The sequence below is a fragment of the Zonotrichia albicollis genome, chromosome 1 (genome assembly GCF_047830755.1).
Source record: "Zonotrichia albicollis isolate bZonAlb1 chromosome 1, bZonAlb1.hap1, whole genome shotgun sequence".
NCBI classification, from domain to species: Eukaryota; Metazoa; Chordata; class Aves; order Passeriformes; family Passerellidae; genus Zonotrichia; species Zonotrichia albicollis.
Genome location: NC_133819.1, coordinates 19,676,095 through 19,702,758, shown reverse-complemented (window position 1 = coordinate 19,702,758; position 26,664 = coordinate 19,676,095). Strand labels below are relative to the sequence as shown.

At 36.6% G+C, this 26,664-nt stretch overlaps 1 protein-coding gene across 3 annotated transcripts in view; it reads left to right on the top strand.

Annotated features, from left to right (window-relative positions):
• MALRD1 (MAM and LDL receptor class A domain containing 1) overlaps positions 1 to 26,664 on the top strand; it is a 217,159-nt gene that overhangs the window by 173,570 nt on the left and 16,925 nt on the right. For all 3 annotated transcript variants that reach the window (XM_074535188.1, XM_026795148.2, XM_074535181.1), the window contains one exon: positions 278 to 344. In XM_074535188.1, the coding sequence (XP_074391289.1) occupies positions 278 to 344 (67 nt within the window). The remainder of the gene's footprint in view (positions 1 to 277; positions 345 to 26,664) is intronic.

The following is a 26,664-nucleotide window of genomic DNA, read 5'->3' as shown; positions in this document are numbered from 1 at the left end:
ATTTCTGGAGTCAGATGAAAATCTTATTTGAGAAAAATTTGAAGCTTGTTCAAGTGCAGCTCAGCATTTCAGGAAGCTCAAGACCACTCCATTGCTTGTAATATTCTTATGACTTCACATTTGTATTACCAAGTCCAGATCTAAAAAAAAAAGAAGTTTTAGAAGTGCTAAGCTCTCAAAAGGACAGGTCTGAATATTTTGACATTTTGAAAATCAGATAATGACAAATGTAATAAAAAAGAGGGGGAAATCACAATTTTTACCTTTATGTTTGCAGCTTGTCCTGAGGAATACTGCAAAAATGGAGGAAAATGCATCCTCAAAGATGACATTCCATTATGCCAGTAAGTTTTATTGGCAATTGACTTATGCTTGAGTTTGGAGAAAGCTGCTGTTGAAACAGGTGGTTTGCTCCCCAGGGATTGAAATTGTATTTGGTAGAAGTGTATTTTTAAAAGTCCCTGTGTGTCTACACTATTTTTATTTACACTCAGTGAGTTAAACCACATTTTGAGAAGAATGTTATTTATCAGATAGAATTTTCTGTAACTTTTATCTTTCATTTCATGAGATAACCTTTTGGCCTGACTTCCTAAGTTTTCTGTCTCATGTTTCACTGCAACATCTCAAAACATATATTTCTGTGCCTTATTTGCAGCAGGCTGTTGTATACCTTGGATGAGATTTTACAGCAGGCCACATACTCATCTTCATCTTCCTGTTAGGCATTTGGAAAAAAAAAAGGTTTTTTCCACTTATTCTCCCCAAAAAAAGGGGTTTAAAATATGCTTTCTTTTTTCTGGAAATACTCTCTGATAAAAAACATAATGTATGCAATTCTGGTGTAGAATGTACAAGCCATTAGAAAGAGTCTCAGGATATCTGAAGCAACTCATTTACACAAGATATCACTGTTTCCCTTTGGGAAATTAGAGGAGACTTTCTAAGTGCAAAGAAAGTGATGGTATGTGTTATCGTGCTTTTGTCCTTCACATGCTTCAGTGGAGCTTGCCAGAGTTTGCCAAATTACTAAAGAAGTAACTGTTTTATCACAGTAGCTACCTTAGTCAAGATTAGATACTAAGCTTCGTCTCCTGGTCGCCAGGAGATGCGCATTAATAAGCCTGCTTTGTCTTTCAACACATGTTTATCCTTGATTGGATGAAGAAATGTAATATATAACATAGAAAATATGGGGACATTCATATAGGGTATTCAGATTTTGGTTTTAGAAAAAACTGTTAACTACCTGCAGATTTCCCCCAAAAATGTCCACTATAATAGAACAGAGAATAGTCTCTTGCCAGAGAATCCAAGAATCTTGGAATTTCAAGGTGGTGCTTCAAATCTTGGAATTATCAAGGTGGTGCTTCAAAAATTTTTTGAACACATAGAGAGAAAGGGAACAAAAAATCATAGGGAAAGATTGCAGAATGAAAAGTCAGCAGAAAATAAAGGCATTTGCAATAGGAGGTTTGTAATTTGTAGATTAAATCATTGATCAAAAATAAAATTGCTTGTAGGGACAACGGGCCGGGGGAGTAATTGAGATTTTAAGTCTACAACAGAATTATGAGAATTGAATTTCTGTTCAGACTTGCAAGAGAAAGTAACCCAAACTAGCAAATATTTTTTACCCACAGAAATAAAAGACAGTTGGAATAAAAACAGTAAATAAAACTAGTAAGTAGGGTAGTTTACCTCAGCATTCAGTAAGAAACATATTTAATTCTGATGTAATGCACAGGCAACCAGAGCAAAGGCACGGGAAAAAAAATTCCTTAACTGGGAGGTTGACATAACTTCAAAAGCTGTACTTGCTTGTGTTGGGGAAATTGGTCATCTGTACACAAGAATGCCAGAACACCAGGGCATGTTGCAATAAGCTTTCTGAAAACTGCCTGTAGGGGAAGTGGCTGGAGAACTACAAATGACAAGAGTCTGATATCAATACCTTTCAAGGCTTTATAATATTTTTAAGGAATTATATATATATAAGGGGAGTTAATCATTACTAAAATAAACTTCTGCTTGACTTTTTGAAATTCTACATCAAGACCATAAAAATACCAAAAAGCACCCTAAAAATACACTTAAAATAATTAAAAATATAAAGGTATATCAGTTTTCAATATCCAGGGGAAAACAATGAAACACCAAAAACAAAAACAAACAAACAACCCCCTAAGACTCCAAAACAACTGAACAAAAATAGAAATTATTATCATGAAAAAAAAAGCTATTTTTTTACCTTTTAGCTCTCAGTTCTTACTGTAAGTTTCCTGAAAAATAAATTATAAATTTAGCTAGAAATATCTTCCTCCCTTGACAGCAACTGTTTTTCTAGACTGCAGGATAGGTCAGAAGAAAAAGCAGAGTGTGTAAGAGTGCAGAAAGCCTGTTCCACAGCAAAGGGACTCTTGAAAAGAACAGAGTCCAGATACTGCCCTGCCACAGAAGTGACAGAGTCTTCCTCAACACCGAAAGGCAATTGTGTGGGGATCAAAGTGCTCTTAGATGTCCCTGGGTTTGACTAATACTATTCAGTGACACAGCGGAAAAGGAGAAAATTTGTTGCATATTCTTTCCTCACTATTTTATCCAGCAAAATGGATTCTGATCTTCCCCCAAGTGAGATGATTGTGCTGTATGTTGTATAAAACAAAACCCTAGTCTGGAGTTTAAAAGTAATTCTCAGGCCTCCCTGAGAATGTTGGTTTAACAAAAAATTGGAGTGCACAGCTCTCAAAGCTTCATTTGTTCCGTCAAGTTCCTATAAGAATTGAAATTGCTGCTCATTTTAGGTTAGTTTGAGGTACACTGATAGAAAGGAATAGACTTTCTGGAAAACATTTTTTCTGGTGATAACAGCTGAGTTTTTCTGTGGATTTAATGCAGTGGGGTTGAAGTAGTTGTCTGTACATCCTTCTTCCAGTAGTTTAACCTACAGGAATGGGAACAGTGGATTTGCAGTAGCTACTTAGGCAAAAGAAAGCCCTAGCATCTGAACTATTTGAAGAGACTGAAAGCAGACAGTAGATTTTTTTACATTTAGCGCTTCTCCAGTTCCTTTGATGCTGTATGTTTTTACATGTGTGAGCTTGTGTAGCTCAGATGTATATATAAAGTTAATATTTAGGGCACTACCCTGTCTTTCAAGAAGATGTAACTAAGAGGGATCAGTAGCAGTGGAAGGCGAGCTCTGACATCCCTTTGTGAATAGATGTCTGTAGGCCTGGTGAAGACAAAAGCAGTGGTTACAAGTCTAGATAAAATTTCAGTATATATTGGAGTGGGTAAGAAAGCTGATGTATCAGATTGCTGTAATTTTTGTTCATGCTACTGAAAACAGCTTCTCTAGGCTGGTGCATAGTGATTGCAATAACATCAGTGGGATGCCCAGTGTTTGAGAATGTGACTTCTTAGTTCTGGTGGATGCTCTCGGTGAGAGCATGTGGGTAAATGCAGGGCACTGGTGCTTGGGTGATGGTTCTCTTCCTACTTGAACCAAACACAGCTTGATGGTTGTCCTGCTCCTGCTTGGTATCTGTGTTTTGAGTTAGCTTTGAAAGTCACTTGCACTTGTTTCTGCTATTTGCTCAGGAGAGTAATTGGGGTGCATATTGAACACATTTGTCTTGTACTTTCCATTTCATGGGTATTTTCTTTGTCTGCCAAACTAGATGGAGCTTTAATCTGAAATTCTATGGCCACTCTCATTTGACAAAATGTTACTTTCATTTGACAAAATGTGACTCCTATTTGTCCTGACTGAAGTCTCTTCTGCAGTCTATGTGTAGCCAAGTGGCTGGTGCTGGCAATCAGCTACTATGATTGCACCAGCAAATCACGATAATTTGAGCAATAATGACTGGATGGATTTTTGCAATTTCCATCCTCCGATTTCAAAATCATTCCTTTGATTATATGTATGCTTTCCCCGACTGCTTGTCCAATGTTTCTTTGTGTTTGTTTTATTTTTGCTTTAAATTGAGACCACAGGCTCCTGGAAACGTGGTAGAGGAATATAGAGGAGAGCAAGCAAGCTGGGAAAAGTGTGTTTCTAACACACTAAAGTGGAAGTGTGAGGCATCAGAGATTGTACTAGTGTTGAAAGAGAAATAAAACCACTGAGAACAGAAAAAAAAACCACAAAAAACCACCAAACCAGACTCTTCATACATGCTTTTCATTCTTATCCAAGTAGACAAGAGCGATATTAAACATGCACATTCAATGTGCTAAACTTCACATATAATAAATATTAAATCATCATCAAATCATCAAATGGTTTGAGTTGGAAGGAACCTGTAAAGTTCACCTAATCCAACCCCTCTGCAACGAGTAGTTTCATCTTCAATTAGATCAGGTTGCTCAGAACCCCATCCAACTTGACTGTGAATCTACCACATCTCTGGGCAATATATTTCAGCATTTCACAAAGTTAGTTTCAAAAATTTCTTTCTTATATCTAGTCTGAATCTCCTCTTCTTCACTTTAAAACCAGTATTCCTGGTCCTGTTCTTGCAGGCCCAAGTAAAAATAGAATTGTTTAAGTTGGAAAGGACATAATACAATGCTTGACTTTCCCTTTATTTTACACAAATATTTTCAGCATAATATACCAAATTTCAGAGTAGTTACACTGAGTAGTACTAAAGAGCATATGAGAGCACTTTTATTCTTGTCTGAACTGTAAGAAGGTTCTATCCTTTAGCAAAAAGAAAAAGTAATTGCATTCACTTAATTAAACAATCATATTACAGATTAGAACTAAATCTTCATTAAACAGTTTTTAAATTCACTGAAAATGTAACATCTATCTAACTGGGCTGCGGAGATTGAAATTGCAAGGAGTCATTATAAATAGAAAATTAAATATTATTGTCTTTGTAGTTGTGTATCTAAAATGCTGATATGGCCCAAAATACAGAAACAGAATTATTTTGTTTTTTCTTTTATGTGATAAAAGTAAAGAAGATTGCTTTCTCTTTTGTTTCTTTTAGAAAAAGAATTGGTTTCACATGGTAACCATTCATTCAGAGAAGTGGAATTCTTGTCTATTCTTTTTAGAAGAGCTACAGGTTAATTGGTCCTCTATTTTTTACTTCTTTCCTTCTCATTTTTAAAACAAGCTTATTATTGTAACACAAATTGTTTGTTTTACATTGCAAACAATTTAATCTTGAGTAGTACAGTAGCAATTAGCATTTCACAAAATTCAAAAAAAAGAGGAGTGTTTTTGGTAGTTGAAACATAGTTAAACCATTCTAGTAAGCATGATAAATTTTTGAGGAGCTCTGCAAGTGGCATGCAGCATCACATAATGTCTTAGTAGACGTTTGATACCTTTCCCAGTTAAGTATCATATAAGGCAAAGGAGGTGAATCCTACATCCTCACTGGACAATATTTTTCAGTGACTAACATAAGGTTCTTCTTGGTTTTTCCTAAATATGTTTGACCTTGGATCTACTCTTGCTTGTTCTGCGTTGGATTTTGAGGACTGAGGGTGGTAGTTATCTTTAAAAACTAAAAGTGGGAGGATTGTTTTTATATCACACTAAGTGTCAGGAAAATGGAGTGATGATAGTATTCCAGCCTAAGAAAATAAAATGTTTGGAACCATCTGGAACGTGATTTCATGGAAATATGAAGTTTAACACTGATGATATAGAAACACCAATTCATGAGTAAAGGGAGTTTATAGAAAGAGAAGAGAGCCGTTTCCATTTCAGCTACATTTTCTCCCGCTCCTCTCAGAAATTCCCACCTCAGAGGGAGGATTGCTGGCATAGCAGCTGCTGATTCACCGCAGATTGTTAATGGCCCAAACAAAACAAATTGGTACTGATTTCACTTCTTCCCTAAGAATTTTCTTTTAGGTTTACTGAACAAGTGGGACATGGGTAAATTGTTAATGCTAAATTGAGCATATACACATAGTCAGGGAAGTTGTAGTCATGAAAACCAATTGTACATAGAGGAGCAATGAAATAAGGATGTAGCCATGGATAAAAACAAAAGCCTTGATGAGTACTCAAAAATATAAGAACTGAAAATAAATGTCATGTTAACATTTGGATTTTGGGAAGCAAAGACACATCTACAAACATATATAGCTGGTAAAGAGAAGGGTTTTTTTAATATCTTTCCTTTACCCAAGTCTCATTTGAAAAGTGATGCTGGTGCAAATTAAGTAACAAATTCAGGTTACCTGAGTTGGGTATAATTTGGAATAGGAAGACAAGTTAATATATCTATTCCTCAGAAAAAATTTGACACAGTTTTTCATGAAAGAAAATATACAATATGATGATGGAAATGCATTTTAAATGTTTGCTTACAGAAAACTGTTTCCTAAAGATTTTGCTCAGTCTTGATCCTTTCTTATTTGGAAACTTTTCATGAAATCAAGATGCTTGATACAACAATACCCTTGCCTTTTAGTTTTTCACGTTTCTAACTTCATGGCCTTTTCCAAAGGAAAATCCTAGGGGGATTATGGTGCTGTGCGACAGAAACTCAGCTGCAAAAATCTTAGCATTTGATCTCTTTTGCAATAGTTGGGATGAAACAGCTTTTGCTTCTCATGCTGATTGCCTGCTCACAGGATGTTCAGTGATCATTTCTCAACACAAAAAAAAAAGTAAAATCTTTTGAATCCTTCATATATCAGAATTTATAAAATACTATTCCTTCATTTGGAAAAATATATGTCAAATTTGTTTAATGCTTTGGGATTTTTTTCATTTAGTTGTACGAAGTGACTTCAAAGTAAATACATTTGGCGAAATATTTTTTATCTAGTGAGAAACTTGCCATTGAGCAATAATCAATGGCATACACTGGCTATCTTTTGTATTTAGAAGGAGTTTACTTCAAGTGTTGCTCTTCTTCTTCCTCTACAGATAATAGTATGATCCTGAGGTCAGCTCTTTATCACACTGAAGCCAGCTGCTTCATGCTTTTGCAACTTCTAGAATTGAGGAAAAAACCCCCTGATATTTATCTTAGTTAAACCTAATTGAGTACACAAGGCTGTTTGCCATCTTCTGCAATGAGGCAGGGATATGCCATGAAGTTCTCTTGTGAGTGGTCTGAATCAGGTGATTGCTTAATCCAATGATTTCAGAAGGAATCTTTTTTTGGTTTTCTTATTATAGAACTAAACCAAGGTTGTCCTTGTGTAACTGCTAAAGTTTGACTGCACATAATTGAAAATGAGATGTTAGAGTCAAATAAATAAATACAACAGAATAGACACAAAGGATGGTCTCACAACAGATTTCTGATCATATCTTTTAGAAATCTCTAACATTTGATTCAAATGTAAATCAGACTTCCTCATTTAACTCTTCAGTTTTGGTCTTTTTTTTACAGAAAAACAAATTTCAAGATATCTTTTAAACTGGAAACAAACTAAGTAGCTTGTCGTCTTTCTGTATTTTCCTGAGGTGAAATATGACTGTGACAAATGAAAAAAAGTTTTACTTGAATGACCCATTGATAGAATCAGAAGAGCATTCATAGTGGAAGTGCTTATTTTAAATATGGCCCACAGGCCAGTTTGGAAAATAAACTGTTAACTATGTATTTTCAAATTGCCTCTTCATGATATGTTTGCTGAGTGGGGAGATTTTTACTTGTAAAGAAAATCAGCAAGGAATTTCTGGGACAATTTTAAGTTAAAGAACTTGATGAACACTTTGTACAACCTATTCTTGCAAAACTTTGGAGTTGAAAGGTGCTAACACAGCTTCGGGAATAAAAGTAACTGCATGTTTTATTAAAAGGTGATTTTCCTACATTATCAATGTCATTGCAACTCTCAAGATCAGACAGATAATTATATTTAGTAGCTGAACAAAATAATTGATGTTTTAATTTGAAGATACTATAATCTAATTGAAAAGGGTGTAATTTAGTAGCTACAGTGAAAATTACTTGGACATATAATAATGATTAAGCGAAAAAATTTCTCCTCAGAAATCAGCAATGGTTGGATCAGCAATGCTAATGTTGCTGAAAGGATTCAACTTTTCTGATAAATATCCCACATTTCTCATTTGATTTTAAATTCATTCTTTTAAGAGGTTCAAAGCAAAATGAGAAAATTGCAAGGTGTAGGAAACCACAGCTGGATTTTTATCATTACTAAGTGCAATGAATCTTTACCTCAGAATGACTTGTACACAAAACTCTAGACTTTATTACATTTAAAATTCAGGAGATAGGTTTGTCTTCAGTAAGGAAAAGCTTAGGATGTGGGAAGTGTATGTGTAGGAGAGGATGTATTTTGAGTAATGAGAGATTTTTATATGGGAGAATGTTAATTAATGTTGGATATTGGATGTTTGCCAATGTATGGAGGGTCCCCTGAAGGGTTACTCCTACTAATACCAGATGCTCAAGAATAGAAAACATGGATAGAAAACTTTAAATCAAAACAATTTTTGTTCTATTTTGTTCAAAACAGGAAAGAATAGCAGTAGAATAATAAATACTTTTCAAAAGAGAGTAAAAAGGGAACAATTGAGGAAGTATAAACAAGGATTGCAAAGATTCTTGTTCTCCAGCCACTCCTACTTCACATTCATGTGGCTGTCTTTTGTTGACAGAAATTTAAAAACATCTGGGTATATCTATTTGTAGGGACATAAATGGCTCTAAATTTTTGGATTGTATTAAGTCAAACAATAATTTAGAAGTCTGGGTTCAGATAGACTGAGTTACGATCTTTTTTCAAATTCAGTCTTCCTGGATTTAAGTGCAAGTAAGAAGCAGTACTTGGAATGAAAACCAGTATTTTCACTCCCTAAGATTACACCTGCATATGTGCATATCAGACTTTGTTGTCCAGAATGACAATCAGCTCAGTGTTAGAGGCCTCTCTGTAGGAGGCACCTGGAGACTGCCAGTTGGATACACCCAATCCAATAGAGAATGTGCCATAAAAGCTGTAAGGGACACTTCTGGAAAACAGGTATATCATGAAGCATGTTGACAAGAATTTTAATTGTGACTAAAATGAGCACTCTGATACAGATGGGTCCGGGCTGAGGATGCCAGGAAAGATGGCAATGGTGGAGGTCTGTATTTGAGGATCTGTGCTATTGTGTAAATCGTGTAGAAAAGACATTCATCTTGTATTCTGTACCAGCCACAGCCTGACATTTGGCCTACTCAGTCTGACCCACTGGACACACTAGTGTCACAATGTCATCAAGCTATCTTGCACGTTTGCAATTTTCCCTCTTGTTCAGTCAGTGAGAATTGATGTCTCAGTATTATACCCTTTGTGCAGTTGCTAGGTGGCCAAGGGATTTCCAAAAAGCAGAAAATTCTACTAAATTAAGAACTTTTGAACTTTTCTTGCCGGCGTTGACTGATCTGGAAAGCTCCATGCACTTTAATTTTCAACACATACAAACACTGAGGATTTTTCCCAATGCTTGGAAGGAGCTTTTCGTGTTTGCTATGGCTCTAATCAGCTACTAGGCTACATCTCTAAGCAAGAAGCAGTAACTATGTGCTGTTCCCACACAGAGACTTGTGTGTCCTTTGGATAAAAAAGTACACACACCTTTAAGCTAAAATAATTTTGTCTGCATCCAGTGCAAAAGTCATATTTTCAATGTACAGAAACATTTTTCATTAAAAGTATGTATTGGATTGTAAGGCATAAATGAACTTTGAAATGTCGTCTGGAGTATATCAAGATGATGTAGCTCATGCAAGAATTACACTGTGGATCTCTACACCAGAGTTGTTGCAGGAATAAACGTCTGTGGTGGGCTGACCCTGGCTGGGTGCCAGATGCCCACCCAAACCACTCTGTCACTCCCTTCCTCAGCTGGACAGGGGAGAAAAAATATAATGAGAAGTTTGTGCATTGAGATAAGGACCAGGAGAGGTCACTGAGCAATTACCATAACAGGCAAACCAGAATTGACTTAGGGAAATTATTTTAATTTATTGCCAATCAAATCTGAGTAGAGCAATGAGAAATAAAAACTAGATTTTAAAATGCCTACCCCCCACCCCTCCCCTATTCCCAGACTGGACTGCATGATAACTAGGTTAACTCTGCAATAGGACAAGAGACCACAGTCTTATGCTGTTCTAGGGGAGATTTAGGCTGGATATTAGAAAGAAATTCTTCACAGAAGGAGTGATTTGATATTGGGATGGCCTGCCCAGGGAGGTGGTGGAGCCAGAGCCCCTCTAGATGTTTAAGGAATTACTGCATTTAGCACTTAGTGCCATGGTCTAGTCGAAATGGTGGTGTTGGCTTATAGGTCAAACAATGATCTCAGAGGTCTTTTCCAATCTAATTGATTTTGTGATTCCTCATTTTTCCTTCCTCCTCCCCTCTGTCAGAGCAGGAGGATGAGGAATGAGGGTTGCAGTACGTTCATCCCAGGGGCAGCCACCATTGTTTATGTGCTCAGCCTTGGTCAGTGCCAGGTCCATCTTGCAGCCAGCTGGCATTGGCTCTGTTGAACATGGGGGAAGCTTCTGGCAGCTTTTTACAGAAGCCACCCCTGTAGCCCCATTCAGCAGATACCAAAACCTTGCCATGAAAACCCACTAAAACATCAATCATCAAACTAGGTTTCAGAATTCAGTAAACTGCAGGAGGCTGAGCTTTTGTTTGTTAGACTTTAAACGATGGAGGTGAGAAAGGTTTCTTTGTAAATTGTGTTAAATTGAGTTTGTGCAACCAGATTTTGGTAGCTGGGAGGGGCACTACAGGTGGGGCTTCAGTGAAAAGCTGCTGGAAGATTCCCCCATGTCTGACAGAGCCGATGCCAGCCAGCTCCAACACAAATCCACCATTGGCCAAAGCTGAGCCAATCAGAGAAGATGGTAACACCTCTGTGATAACATATCTAAAAGGAATAAAAATTGTTACACAGATGTAATTGCATGAAGAGAAGAATGAGAATATGTGAGAGCAACAATTCTACAGACACCCAGGTCAGTGGAGAAGGAAGGGCAACTCTCCAGACCAGAGCTGAGATTGCCCTGCAGCCCATGGTGAAGACCATGGTGAGGCAGCTGCGCTCCTGCAGCCCAGGGAGATCCATGGGGATGCAGAGATCCATCTGCAGCCTATGTAGGAAACCCACACCAGAGCAGATGAAAGCCTGAAAGAAGACTGTGACCCCATGGTCACATCTACACTGGAGCAGGCTCCTGCCAGGGACCTGCAGACCCATGGAAAGAGGAGCCCATTCTGGAGCAGATTTTTTTTTGTCAGTACTTGTGATCCCATGGGGGAGCCACTCTGGAGCAGTCTGTTCTTGAAGGACTTCATCCCATAGAAAGGGACCCATGTTGGAGCAGTTCCTGAAGAGCTGTAGCCCATGGGAACCCTGGCTGGAGAAGGTCATGGAGAATTGTCTCCAATGGGAAAGACCCTTCAGTGGAGCAGAGGAAGGGCTTCTCTCCCTGAGCAATGTCAGAAACAACCTGTGATGAGCTGATAATATGGTCATTCCTCATCTCCCTGCACCGCTATAAGGAGAGGAGAAAGAGCCTGGCAAGAAGGGCGGAGTTTGGGAAGGAGGTTTTTAAGATTTCTTTTACGTCCTACTGTCTTGCTCTGATTTTGATTGGTAATAAACTCAACTAATTCCCCCAAGATAAGTCTGTTTTGCCCTTGATTGTAACCGGTGAGTAGTCTCTTCCTGCTCTTACCTCAGCTTGTGAACCTTTTTGTTCTATTTTCTCTCCCTGTCCAGTTGTGGAGAGGAGTGATAGAGTGGCTTTGGTGTGTACCTGCACATGCACTGCACCTAGGCCAACCTCAACAAGTGCCTTTGTTGGAAGAGAAAACAGTATTGGAGCCAACAATATGTGACAATGGCTTCTTTAATGTAAGTGCTAGGTGAGATTATACAGTAAGGATTGTCTAAATTCTAAGATTAAGTGTGTTTGAGTTCTGGGTCATTAACTTACTATATTAGAAAATTAATTTTATTGCTTCATGAGTTTCTTGCTTCCACTTAGAACTTTCCAATTTCTTACTTTAATCTTATTGCCATTCATCCTTATTAACTATTGCATTTTCCACGGATAAAATGTCTGCTCAACTGAATTTGGTAGCAAAAGTTGTGCACATTGAAGAAAATTCCTTAGGGTTGCAAAATGGAGCTAACAAGATGACTGCCTAGAAAATGGAACCTGTGTTATGCAGTCCTTGCATGCTTGGGTTTCCTATGCAAGCAACTGATTAGCTTTGTGTGACTAGGAGCTGAACAAAACATTTTTTAAGCAGTGATACATAGAGCCAAATATCCCAATGTTCGCTTTTCACAGAGCAGAATTCCAGTCTAAAAATAGTTATTTCTTCTCTGGTTGCTTCATTTTCAGATTTTAAGTACTCTTTTGCAATCAACCATTTTTAATTGATTTTCAGGTAAATTAAAGTGCGTGGTTTGATTTATATTGTAGTCTATAAAAAAAAATTAAAATTTAAAAGTCAGGAGTTACTAAGAAACTTCAACAGATGAGGGAAAAAAGCTTTTATTTGCCTTGTTTTTGTTTATCCTTTATTCTTTATCTTTTGCAAATCAATATTTCATTAATTTGAACTTTTTGGGGAACTTAGTAAAATGGAAGAAAGGTCTACTAAAACTCGTTAATATTTCAGTGTGTGGAAAATAGAGTATGTTTACATAGTCATAAAAATTCACAAATATTTTCTCCCTGCCTCTCTGGATTTTAGAATTTAAAGTGAGATGATTTGGCAGAATGCATTTTAAGAGGCTACACAGCAGCTACTCGTTGTTATAGTTCTGGTGTTGTAATAGGTGTCATCAAAATTTTCTTCATTTATAAACTTCCCTTATGGTATCAGTAAAGCTACATTCTTTGCTACTAATAAGATCAGCACCTTATCAAAACCTTACATACTGAAAGTGTTGTACTTAATGGAAGTAGCTGAGAACTTTTTTTCTGAGATCATAGGATAGTAGAAGAAAGATAAAAATGAAAATACAGCTTTGTAGCCAATACCACAAACTAGATTATAGTATAGCAAGTATAGCAAGTATTCTTCATTTAGCTTTTAAATATATACACACACATATATATAATGCTTCTACAGCTACCTTTCTAAAACTTACTGCCCTTAAAATTCTTTTCAGTATGCTGGGGCTACAGACAGCAGGATACAAGTATCTGTAAGCCCAGGAGTTTGTGCTATACCTATTGCTTTGTTCTGATCTACAAAAATCAAACTGCCACAGAAGTATGACACCTGATTTCAAGATGGGACCATACAACACAATCGTGCATTTAAATATAATATAGAAGTTGGAATATTATCAAATTGCTCTTTGTTAACTTTTTAAAATTGTATATTTATTTGTATTTTCATTGAAACCTATAAGAGAATAAGGTCAAAGTAAGATTTTAATAAGTGTGAGAATGCAACCAAGACAATGGAACTTATCATATTTTATTTCTGTCTGCTCAACATTTTATATGGTAAAACCATTATGTATTTGAACAAAAGATGGTGAAACACTATCAGCTTTCTCTGTGCAGTCTTATATCTACTAGTAGGTCAATGTCACTTGAATTTTAGTCTTGTAAAAAATCTTCCAGAAACCCTTTTCTTTAATCATTCAGAACTCTCTGCAGTTCTACACTCTGAATTTCTAATGGTACAAATTGCATTTGTACTTTGCACATTCTTTCCAGTTTTTTCATTTTAAGATGCATTCTTACCCGAAGTATCTCACTAAATTTTTTGCCCGAATTGTCATCATCATGCATCTCAGTTAATGCAGCATTGACCCTTCTCACTTGGATGACTACAAAGCTTTTAGGCCAATGGTCTTCAAAAGCAGCTCCAGAGAGGATCCTTTTTTTTTGTCTCTGCTCCCTTTTCTGTACTGCATCAAATGTTAAATATTGACCCTGCTTTCCTAGCCTTCATAATTTATTCCAGCTTCATCTGCAATTTCTTATTTAGCAAGTACAGTTGGAATATGTTTGGATACTGCTTGCTCAAACAGTGTATAACCTGTCCCCTACCCAGTGCAGAACAATAGCAATAGATTTTTTTAACAGGTCTGCACTCTTCACAAAGTGTAGAGTACAATTAAACAATACTGTTCCTACTAACTGAACAGAAGGCAGGTTTCTCTTCCAAAATAACTTCATTCCAAATGTTCATGAAACAAGAACTGAGCTCAGGAAGGAATTAGGCATATGCTTTCCTCATAAATCCAGAGAATCAAAGCGTACGACAAAATCCTTCCTTTGACATTTGATCTTCTTTTACTTTTTTTTTCTTCAGTCTCTAGCCTTATTTTTTAATTACTTACTTTGTTCCAGTAGTATGAAGTCCTCACAGCTGATATTGGCATGCAAAAGATGGAACAAATTATTTGGCAAATGTTCAAGATTATCTTTATTTGAACATATCTTCTTACACCTATGAGGAATTGCACAAGTAGTCACAAAAAATGCACAGCAGTGAACTGTGCAATTCACTTCTTAAGGCAGGCTAGACTGCAAGATTCAAAGTTATGTTGATGTTTCAGAAGCACACATGTGCTGCAATATTAATCAAAATTGAGCTTTCCTCCTTTTAGCAGGCTCAAGAAAGTACTTTATAATTCACAAGCTCTTTGGGAAAGAAGAAAACAAACAAACAAAACTGCAAACAAAACTACAAACAAACAAACAAACTCCACCACCACCCCAATCAAAAGCTTAGCGAATACCATGGAATCGTCTCATTCACTTATAGTTTCTTCTTTTTCCTTGGAAGTGGGAGAAGAACAATTTGCATTCACTTTAAATTATATTAACTATATTTCTTAAAAAGACAGGCAGATTTTGCCCATGTTCTACAAATTCAAATTTGCTTAGACTTTGCTAAATATTATGTGATGGAATTAAAGTTTAGTTTGAAAGTTGATCACTTTTTCTCCTTTCATCTTTTCCTCTCAAGGACATATTAATGAAAATGAGAGTAGAATCACAGAATCAAAGAAATGTTAAGATTACAAAAGACCTCCAGTGCCACCATGTTTCTACACAACCATATCCCTAAATGCCCCATCCATAGGATTTTTTGAACATTTCTAGAAGTAGTGACTTCACCACTTTCCTGAGCAACCTATTGCAATGTCTGACCGCTCTTTCAGTGAAAAATGTTTTCCTAATATGCAACCTAAGCCTCCCCTGGTGCAACTTGAGGCCATTTCTTCTTGTTCTATCACATTTTACTTGGGAGAAGAGCCTGACCCTCACCTGGCTGCAATCTCCCTTCAGGCAGTTGTAGAGAGTGATAAGGACTCTCCTGAGCCTCCTTTTCTCCAGGCTGAACACACTCAGCTCCTTCCATCTCTCCTCATCAGACTTGTGCTCTTTCAACAGCTTCATTGCCCTTCTCTGGATGTGCTCCAATACTCCACTGTCTTTATTAGTGTTACTGTGGTATTATTCTTGCTCATAGTGTTATTCTTGCTTAAATTGTCAAGGTAAAGAATCCTTTTTTAACTAGAATAAAACCATTTTAAAGTTTTCTGGTGAATAGTAGAAATTTTATAAAATATTCAAGAAAATGCTATCTTGTCAGAGAGGTGTTTACATTGTTATTTTTGACAAAAAATATCTGAACTGACCAAGCTAAAACAACTGGAATATTTAGAAAATAAGAATATTTGTCTTGGCTCTTTACCTGTTTCTTTCCATACAAGCCTGGGCTGTCACTGTACAGATACATCAGGGACACGTATATGTTACATGATGGAAGGGAGAGGTTCAAAATATGAATCAACAACTTCTTGTGAATTTAGTGTGTCCTCAATGCAAAGTATTTCCATCCAATATCCCATAACAGTGTCCTCCCTGATGTTACCAAAACACAAAAGGTGCCAGAAGACTCTTATCTGTGGCTCATATCATGGTGTAGTGCAGTGAGCTGACCCTGGCTGGGTGCCAGATGCCCACCAAAGCCTCTCTGTCACTCTCCTTCTCAGCTGGACAGGGGAGAGAAAAAGCAATGAGAGGCTCATGGGTTGAGATGAGGACAGGGAGACATCACTCACCAGCCACCATCACAGGCAAAACAGACCTTGACTTTGGGAAAATCGCTGATGGGCTCAGCTTTGCCAGCAGCAGGTCCGTCTTGGAGCCAGCTGGCATTTTCTGTCACACACAGGGGAAGCTTCTGGCAGCTCCTCACAGAAGCCACCCCTGTAGCCCCCCCACACATCCAAAATATTGCTGCACAAAACCAAAACATCTAGCATTAGTGAGACTGGAAGCAAGAGAAACTGTAAACCACTTTTTCTTTTTTTCTTTTTTAGTTTAAAAAATTATTGAAGCTAAGTATTCCAAGCAGTGCCAAGTGTGTGCATTCCTTATGACCAATTTCACTCTTCTTCAACAAAGAACCCACATGGAAATATATTTTGCTGTTGTTATTTTTAGGACAGTTCCAGCAGCAATTTCAGACACAGATTTATGAAGCCTGGCAGTCCTGAGAATAATTGTGCAAGTCTGGAATTGAGGATTTCTGAGCTTAAGATGTGCAGCTTCCCTAACATAAAGTCTTCCAAAACCTACAAGCAATTTTAAAACCCATATCCCAACTACTTTCAAGAGGCTTTTTGATGAAATATCATTTAAATATTAATAAAGTTCACCCTTTTCATCTATGACTTCATCAGCAACAGGCTTATAACAGTGCTAGCACTCTTCCAGGACTGTTAGTGCTTGTTTCAAGCTCTTCATAAGAGGCACTCTTTGGATTTTTGTTTGCCTTGATGAAATCAGACCCAGATATAATAACAAACACAGGAACTGCAGTAGTAAATTTAAAGTACCTAAATAGATGTTAAATTTCTATATACTTAGAGATTTCTGGTTCTCAAACAGTTTTTGCTAAAAAACCCCTTTTGTATAACAATGAAAACATAATACATTCTTTGCAGAACACTTGGATTTTCCTGCGTACTTAGATAAAAATTGAAAACGAAATTAATTATCAGTACACTGTTTTGCTTTTTATTTTTTAATGTTACTGAAGCTCCTGGAAGTCTAGTGTCAGAATAAAGCAATGATAAATGTACATAATAGTTTGATGAATAGATTCTGCAGGACTTTATTTGTGAAGTACTCTAGTTTGTGAGTAGACTCTAGTTAAGAATATTCAGCCAATATTATTTTTAGTCACATATTAAAGCAAAACTGGAACGATTTATTCTGCCTGGAAACAGTGCTCAACTTTCAATAAGGCTTTTACTGTTTTGCTCATAATGTCTCGTATTATATGCAGGAATAAATTAGATATCCTAAACAGAAATCAGTATCTTTCTGTCTTTAATTGCTACTCACTTTTATGTAAATGCTGGTTTATGTGCTCATTTCTGCTTCCTTAGAGATGACTGTAAACTAAATTCCTTGTAGGAAAATATCAATGATATTAATAGAAATGCCACATCTTGGTCTAGGATAGATTTTACATATTTGTTATCAATGAATGTGTCAAAATTCATCTGTATTTTCCTAAGAAAGTAAGGGTAAGTTAGGAATTGATGCAGATAGGTTAGCTCTCTAAACTCCAGTCTTTCCAAATACTCTGAGCTTTCAGCCAGTTCAGGCAAACCACAATTATATGCAGATCATAAGGAATGGAAGGATTATTTGCCTTTCCATCCACATTCACTTTGAAACCCTATGTTTATAAAATGTCATGAGAAAAACACTGCATTTACTGACCTTCCTTATGATTAGCTAAGCTGGAGTTTAGGGGCCAGAGAACGACTTTCTTCCACTGCATGGTTACCACAAAATAAGTACATTTGCTGCAACTTTAAAAGTGTGGATCCAGTAATGCCTTCCTGACCACCACAGATATGGCACACAGGACATTTCTCCAATTCCTGGCTCTGGGTTCCCAGTGAAGTCACCACCCACAAAGTATTGTCTGTGCAAGTCAGACTTTGGCAGCAGGCTCAGGAGCAAAGGCTCAGACCCAAACCATAAGAGATATGTCAGCAAACAGTTTAACTTCCTTTTTGCTGTGTGGGTGACCAGAGCAAACAACAGGAAGGCTGCTTTTATTGAATCCTCATGGAAAGTAAGTTCTCAAAGTCTCTTTCTTGAGGAAGAAATAAAAGAAGAGTTGGAACGGAACTGCTTAGGGACGAGCTCAGGAAAAAATAATTAACCTCAAAAATAAATAAAATCACATAAAGGTTTATTCACAAGACCGCCAAGTGCATGAACACCAAGTGTAGGTCTCAAGTTAACCCTTAACCTTCAAGAAAAGACTGATAGTCTGAGGTACTAGCAAAATTCCAGTGGTGAAATTAAAAAAAAAACCCCAATATTCAGTTCTCAGTTTATAAAACTGAGAGGATCCTTCAGTTTGCACTGATGTTCACACAGGTTCTACACTATACATCTGCCTGCAACAAATCCTGTTTTCACTCTTGCCAATATGTTGGCCCCACAGGATTTTTATTTTTCTATTCACTCTTAAACATTAAAAAAAGTTTGTAGTATTAAGTAATGTGAAAACAATAAAAGAACCAATTCTTCAGCTGATGTAAATATTCTTCTCCCCATCTGTAAATGTAGAGTGAAAAAGCCAGTTGGCCTTACAGCAGTGTTGAGTTCATAAATTAGGCAGCTTTTTGCTCATGTCTTACCAAAAGCAAATATTTTGAATTAGAACGCTTTTCAAATGGTTTGCGTTAGGCTTGAAGAGTTTTTAATAATACCCTGAATCTAATTTTTCCTTTTACTTTGAATTTGTTTCTAAACAGTCCTTCACAGAGTTAGACATTTATTGACCTGTATAAACTACAACACTTGACCTTGACTTTTTTTGAGCTCTGCTTGAAATGTGTGACAACTCCCCCAGTCCTTCAAGTACATGTTCTGTGTTTGAATGGCAGTTGCCATTTTTGAGTGTTCAAAGAATCATTGCTATAGTCTTCATGAAAGGATTTGACATATTTAAAATGGTTGGATTTTTCTTGTGACCCTTAACATAGCTGATTCAGTTTTATTCTTTGTTACAATCTTTTTTTGCTGTAGTTTTAATATTTTGATATTTAGGTTGTGTGAAACCAGTGATATGGGTGTTCTTTTTCATGTGTATTTAGAGCAACTCAGTATTTTGGCATTTGGTTGGTAAATTGGCCTTTCTTCCTCACTTACTTTTTTTCATAAGGTCTTCTGTAAAAATATCCTGCAAAGTAGTCATGTGGTATTTATCTTCTGTCCTAAATATAAAATATTAAGAAAATACTTTTTATTGGAATTCCAATTGAAATCAAATGAAGAGGCTCAGAAAATATTGTAATCTGTAAACTCTTATGGATGAACAGCACTTTTACTCCTCCATCTTCAGAAATTCTAACTGCTCCAATGTTTGGGATTATATACCCTTCTAACTGTTGGCCTTCAAAGTAATCTTGGAACATAAAATAGGATTATAAATTTTTCTTTTGCTCCTGAATATTTGAGAAAAAGAACACAAATTGAATTCCTTATAATGTAAGTCTGCCATAACTAACTGCTTAAAGCAGAAAATCTATATATCCATAAATTGTTAAAAATATATATATATGTAAATCAATCTTTGAGAATTGCTGTACAGTATCCCAAAAGGTACTTTATGTACTGCTACTTAGAAACCTCACTTTTTATAAGCAGCTGAAAACCAAATAATTATATTTTATATAGTTAATTGTTTGTTTGTTTATTTTAATGCATTTAAGATTAGAGTTCAGTTTTTGGCTTTCTATTCTGCCAAAGCATTTCAGAGTTTATTAAAAAGCCAGGGGAGATGGGGGGGCAGGGGCATGTGTATGCTTGAGACCTGAGCCAACATTTGTTCTCTGAACCATTTCAAATAGCTTTTACTCTCAAATGGAAATTATTCACTGTCCTTCAAGTCAATTAATTTAACTTTTCATGAGGTCAGCCTGAGCAAAGAGCTGAGTTTTCTGTACTTATTTGGCTTAGTTAAGCTCAGGAGAAGGGCATGCAAGGATCAGGCAGTGTAGCAGAGAAATCTCTCTGGTGTTGAACTGTAGGTGGGTTTCTAAACTGGTGGAACTCTGAGGATTTTAAAACTTTCCTAAGACCTTGTGCCAAAGTAATAGAGAAAAGACTCTCAGTCAGGCACAAGAAATATGATCCTGATTATATGAATGATTATGGTTACATTCATTGCTAATTCAGACTCTAAACAATGCAGTGTGTAACACAAGCAAGTCTGAAGGGTCATGCTGGAAGCAGGTGCATGTGGGAACAGACAGGTTTGGCTCTGGCTGTGAAGCAAGCACAGCTAAAAGGCAACAGAGCATCTACGTTGTTTCTTTAGAATTTTATCTCTGCATTTGACTAGATCTTAGTTCTTTTACTCATCTGTTCAAAAGTGAGTCCCTGCCACCATGGGATCCACCTGGAGATGCCTGGGGGCTCCTCAGCCCAGCTGGCCCAGTCTCCAGCAGTGTTTTGCACACTGGCAGGCTGATGTGCCCCAAAGCCAGCCACAACCATCACAGCCTGACCATGCTGGAATCATTCATTGTGGGAGCACCTGACAGATCCCCCTGCAACACTCACCTGGTGTCCTTATCTTGGGGCAAATCACATTGTCCATCAGAGATGTGAGGGAGGAAGGGCACAAACACCTGACTATAGACCTGACTATGTCTCATGGCTTCCACAGACCTTTGAAATAACCAAGGGATGTGTATAGTTAATAATGGAAATAAAGCCATTGTATGAATGGGTGGGGGCACATTAAAAACTAGACATTATTAAATCCAGTGTTGGCAAAATATAGTTTTATTACATTTGCTAAGAATCACAATATCTACTCAAATAATTAAAAATATTAAATTCTTAAATCTAGATATAATTTAGAAAATAATGAAAATGCAGGTTTTTTAACTCTTGTGCTGTATATTAAAAATATATTTTAAAAATTCAGTCCCAAACATTGGCTCACAACCAAAGTCCATCATGCAGGATGTTTTCCTCTGCTTTCCACCTTTTTAGACAAGCAGAGGCAGACTCAGACTCCTGCTGCTTCATAGCAGCTGCATGTCTCCTCTTGTACTTGTGCTTGGCAAAACACCTGCAGACACAGCTGCTACCATAGCCAATCATTTTTACTGGATGTTTTACCTGTGAAAAAATTCTTCTAGTAAAAAAATAAACCATAGCAAATCAACTTAAAAGGATCAATGACTAATTTCACTCAAAATATAGTAAACTATCATATGCAAATAAGTTCAGTCTCCTTTTACACATTAGAGGGTTGATTACCTCAGGTCATATTTGAGAACATATATGTAACAATATAATATATTATTAATTTATTTGCTCCAAAAGAAAAAAGGAACTGATGTGAATCAATATGATACATTTCTTATTCTCATTCTTTGAAGGCATTTGTGAAAGTAAGTTATCTTGTCATGGTTTTCAGCTATTTGATGTTGAAGGATAAAGTTAGGGCATTGTACCAGCTTTGTAACAGACTGTTTCAAGAGCAGTAAAAAAATATTATCTGCCAGGAACTCTGTAGAAAAAATACACACTTATTATTCCGAATAGATGAAAAATTGCAATGTCCTTAGATGACAAGAAGTGGGTTAATGAAATCTCTTTTTCAGCTATATAAAAGCTGACTTCAGCTTATATAAACACCTCAGTCCTGTGGCTTTACAAAATGTAAATCTGCCCCTTATTGACACAGAATGTTTGTTATGGCTCCCTGCCACCTTGTCCCAACTGCTAACATAAAATCATCAGTAGAAAAACAGAACATAGCAAGGATTCTTTGATCTCAAAGGTTTTTGGATACTGCCTCTGTCTGTTAGGGCTGTTGACCAGCAATGCAGGCTAACTAGGCTTTTGTTCTGCCTGGCAGTGCATGCTAAAGGAGCATAAAGGCTGCTCTGAATTGTTTTATGTACAGTGATTCGTTGCACAGTAGTGCGAACATCAGGGGAATAGTTCTCATTTCTTCATCTGTACTGCATATTCCATGGCTGTCACCAAGAAGAGACTTTGTTGAATGGATGCTGGAATGCTGTTAGAAATTTTTCTATTATTGGCTGTAGCTCAACATATGTTATTACAAATATGTGACACGTGAATCACAGGGAAGATTTTGCTTCATCAAAGTTCCAGGTTGAAATTAACAATTAACAGTTGAAATTAACTCTTCTATTAAATTAGTTGAAATGAGCCACATTTAGACCTATCTGTTCTCCTCAATAATTGTTTCAAGAATGCACTTGGCGTTCAAATTTCTCTTCATAGCAATAAATAGAATAGTATTAAGTGCTGAAGTTTGAATGTTTAAATACTAAGAACAGAAGTGATGATTTAGCTACTTGAAGTTTGTAATACTTTGGTACTTGTAATAACAATTCCTGTTTTGTTTGATTTTTTTAAATTGGGTATTGTGAATCACCTCTGCAGTATCCCCTGATTATAATCATGTTGCAATACTAAACACTGAATATTAGAATTAAAGCTTTAAATCTGGGAGGGAGGTGCATGACAAGTTTGTGGTCTTCCAATTAAATATGTGCTTGAACAGGCATACCTGAGGGTTTGCATTGAAATTGCAAGGGAATCCTCAGTTCCAGCTTCTCCTAAATTCTCAAGTCTTGACTCTGTAACCATAACAACGCTAAGAGAATGTGGAGCTGGAAGGAAGGTTGTGATGAAATTGTTTTTATTGCATCTAAAGTGTCTTAGGTTCTCATAAATTGTTTAAAGGTCATTCCTCTGAAGATTTCATGAATTTAACTTGATAACAAGAAACTAGAGAGAGAATTCCCTAAGCATCTGTGAAATTCATCTCTAATACCTACAAATTATGCAGACACAACATCCCTGCATTATTTTCTGTGAGCCACGCTGGCATGTGCAGAACTCATTGCAGAAGTTTTTTCTGAGTTGTATGCAATTCAGAGAGTAAATCACTGTCTTTCTGGTACATGGATGATAAGAAAAAGAGAAGTTTGGTGTCTTTTGTTTTGTTTTGTTTTGCTTTTATGTATAAGCATATATTTAAAATAGAAGCAAAACATTTTAAAGAATGTATTCTTGTTGATGTAATTTTAGCCTGTTCTTGTGCACCTCCTTTGTACAGCAGTGAGAAGCAGAATTAGATGTTATTGTACAGTGTTGTCCCCCGTGCAAGCAGATACATTTATGACTGTCTCAGAATGACAAAATGATTTATAATCTCCAATATATACAACAATCCACCTGCCAGGAGCAATGCCTGGTGTTGGCAGGCTCTGGTAAAAGCCAACCATTTCAGCTGATAAAATGACTGAACCAGTGCTGAAAAGGGGCAGCAGAAAAAGAAAGAAAATAACTTTTAAACTTTTTTTATATTATTTGTGCCAAGCGTGTATTTTAATATTGACAAAACACTTCCATGGCATAAGCTTTTAAAATAACTATTTAATTTCACCTGGACATTGCAGATTCATTCACATGAAAACCATTCAGAGGGTAAACTGCAGTGAAAAGCAGACACATGAGCTGACTCAAATAAATATCTATTATTTCTTACTTAGCTATAAATCAGATAATAATGTAGTTACTGTTATTTAGTATTATTGATTAAAAGCAATAAGACCAAACATTAAGAAACAAAGCAAATAGAAAAAAAACAAACACCCCCAAAAAACCTCAAAAGAAACAAACAACAAAAAATTAACAAACAAACCAAAATCAATAATAATAACAATAACCTAACAAAAAAACCCAACCAAACAGAAAGTTTTAAAAAACCCAAAACACCCCCAAAATCCCAACCCATAATCTAGCAAAAATCAGGCAATAAAAGGATGGTCTCTGTGCTAAACTTCAGCCACTGTAAATATATTCAGATCTTTTATCACATTTTCTACTTATAGAGAACCCTATCTGTTCTAGCACAGCATTTTAATTTAAGCACAAAACTTTTTTCTGTGAAATGAACAGGTCTCTTCTATAATTTATTGCATTATTTCCTTATCTTGCTTAAATGTGAAATCAGTGCTGATTTTGAAAGAAACATAATTTTGCTACCAGCTGTCAACACAGCTGCACAGCCAGACTTTCTGTCAGGTCATTCCTTAATCTCCATTCAGCCCTCTAAAAGTTGCAGCTAAGGTCTATATTTGAGACACAGACATGTAGAACGTGTTTCCTAGAGGTTTTGTTTCTCTACCTCTTTATCTTCTTGCCCTCTTTCTTTCTATATTCTTCCCTTACTTGAAGTGTTCTTCAAGAGCAAATCAAAGGTCAGCTCCAAAGGTATGTTCCACAAAGAGAAAAAGGGAAGGAGGGAAAGAATAGAAGAGAAACATTAGAGGGTCAAAGAAAGAAAAGCATGGAAGATTGGACAAGAAGAAAAAAAAGGAGGAAGAAAAAACTGGAAACAAGATGGATAGACAGGCTGGCATGAAGGACTGCTTCTTTTCTGTCTGCTGATTTAAGCTAAGGTGTATCTCTGGAGTGAACTTTTTCACTTTTCATGTGCTGCTGTACTGATACAGACACCTTGGGCAGCTCCTCTTCATATGGCAAAGGTAATGTGCAATGTTTCAGTCTCCAAGGTTCCTTACAGCAAGAGAAGGTGCAGATTAGTCCCTTTTCTCATTGGTGATGTGCTCCACATGCTAAGCACATCGCTTGCAGTACTTGCACCCAACTTCCCTCAGCAGACAAGGTGCCAGCCCCGTGCCCACAGTGTGCCACAATTTGATTCTAATTCACAACACGACTAAGCCTGGTTCATCCAGGCTTAAAATGATAAGACTATTTTGTGGACAAAGTGATTCTGAGGGTCACTTTTTGCAAAGCACAGCTCTGGAAGCAGTGGGCTGAAACTCAGGACTCAGCTGTGGTTTGGGCTCTTACCTCCAGCCATTAGTGATCAGTGCTTCTACTACACTGTTTCAGGTTGCTTTTTTCTCTGTTGTGTGGATGCCCCATATCAGCATCAGTCAGAATTAAACCACACGATTGCTGGTGGTTTGAACTTTAAGTAGGTTGAAATACTGGTTTTGTCCTAGAGAAAATTTAATTTCAAAAAGCACTTTTTTTTCTATTTTAAGAAATCTTAAAACTTTTATTTTGTTTATTATCTAGCTAAGTGAATAGTCATTTGCCTGTTGAATTTAGCACCAAATTATTTCTTCAGTGCCAGGAGTAGCTTCACAATTTTTCCCATGGGAGCTTTTAACTCAGTGATATAGTAATGAAAAATCTGTTATCAGAAAACTATTATTTGAGAAGGTGAGAAAAGCTAGCATGAAAAGGAGTGTAATTGTTTAAATGGTGGATTTCAGGTCTGGCCATCTGCTCTGAACATGTACTTCTGCTTCTTTGGTGTGGCTGAATAAATCTGTGCCATAAACCACAGTGCATGTCACATACCAACCTTCAGTGAATTCTGCTGGGGCCTATTTCATCAAACACTAAAGGCACAAAAGCAAATGACACAGCAAATAATTTCCATATAAGCCTGCATTTACTTATGATAGGATTAAACACCCTGAAAAAAACTCTGTCATGCAAGATTATCAGGAGCTGGTCTGAAACAGAAAGAATTTATGGAAACAATAAAGTAATTTTTTTCAGATTGGTGTAATTCTCATCAGAATAACTTCAAAATTTTACTTTATTCTGAAGTGCCAGAACATTAAGAGCCAGAAAGAAATCAGGCAGATCAGGCAAGTTTCAAGTTCTGACAGAATTTGTTTAATATTTAGATTCAAATTCTCCATTAAATATAAGCCTTTTCATGTATTAACTAATTTCAGTAAAGAATATTTGCTTTGAAATTTTCCAGCCTCTCTGTTCAAAATGACAGGCATTAGAGGAAGAATTTATCCTTCCCCATGTAATAAAGGGTTTGCCTGCACCTAACAGGAAGTCATCCACAAGCTGTCCATGATAAAAATCTCACCTTCATGCTCTCATTCTAAAACCAGAAGTTGCTTATTTTCTGTTTCAACATTTCACAGCAAACATTAAGGTTTTTTTCCTCTTGCCTGGCTGTGAAAAATCTAGGCAAGAGGAACAAAACTCATTTAGTCAGAATTATAAAATGTACCCATTTAGTCAGAATTATTCATTGTGACACAGTTACAGACACAGGTAAAGGACCCAGTGAGAACTGGTCTCTTTATTTCACCTAGTCTAAGTTTGTCCAAACTGTCTCTAGGTCCCTCCCTTTTCAGGTGCTTAATGCTTGAAGAATTAAGTGCCACTCTAAACCTTTAAACTGGTTACCATAGTTTCATTGTGTATCTCTATGAAAAACGATTAGATACAGTGACCTCCTCCTTCCTTATAACAATTCTGCTATTCAACTCAGGCTGTAATTAGAACCTCTCATTGTGGCTATAAGAGCAATGAGTAATCAGTGTGTCATGCTAGGAACCTGAGAGTAGCTCCCAGCACACACTGAAGAAAAGATACATATAGAAGATAATGATGCCAATATATGAATTTTCTTCCAAATTGCCATCAGTTACCACACTGGACTCTGTAATCTCTAAAGAGTTTAATTCTCTGATTAAAGGAGCTCTCTCTACTACAGATCATTAAGTTCTTGGCTTTTAAGACTTGCTGTGGGACAAGGACT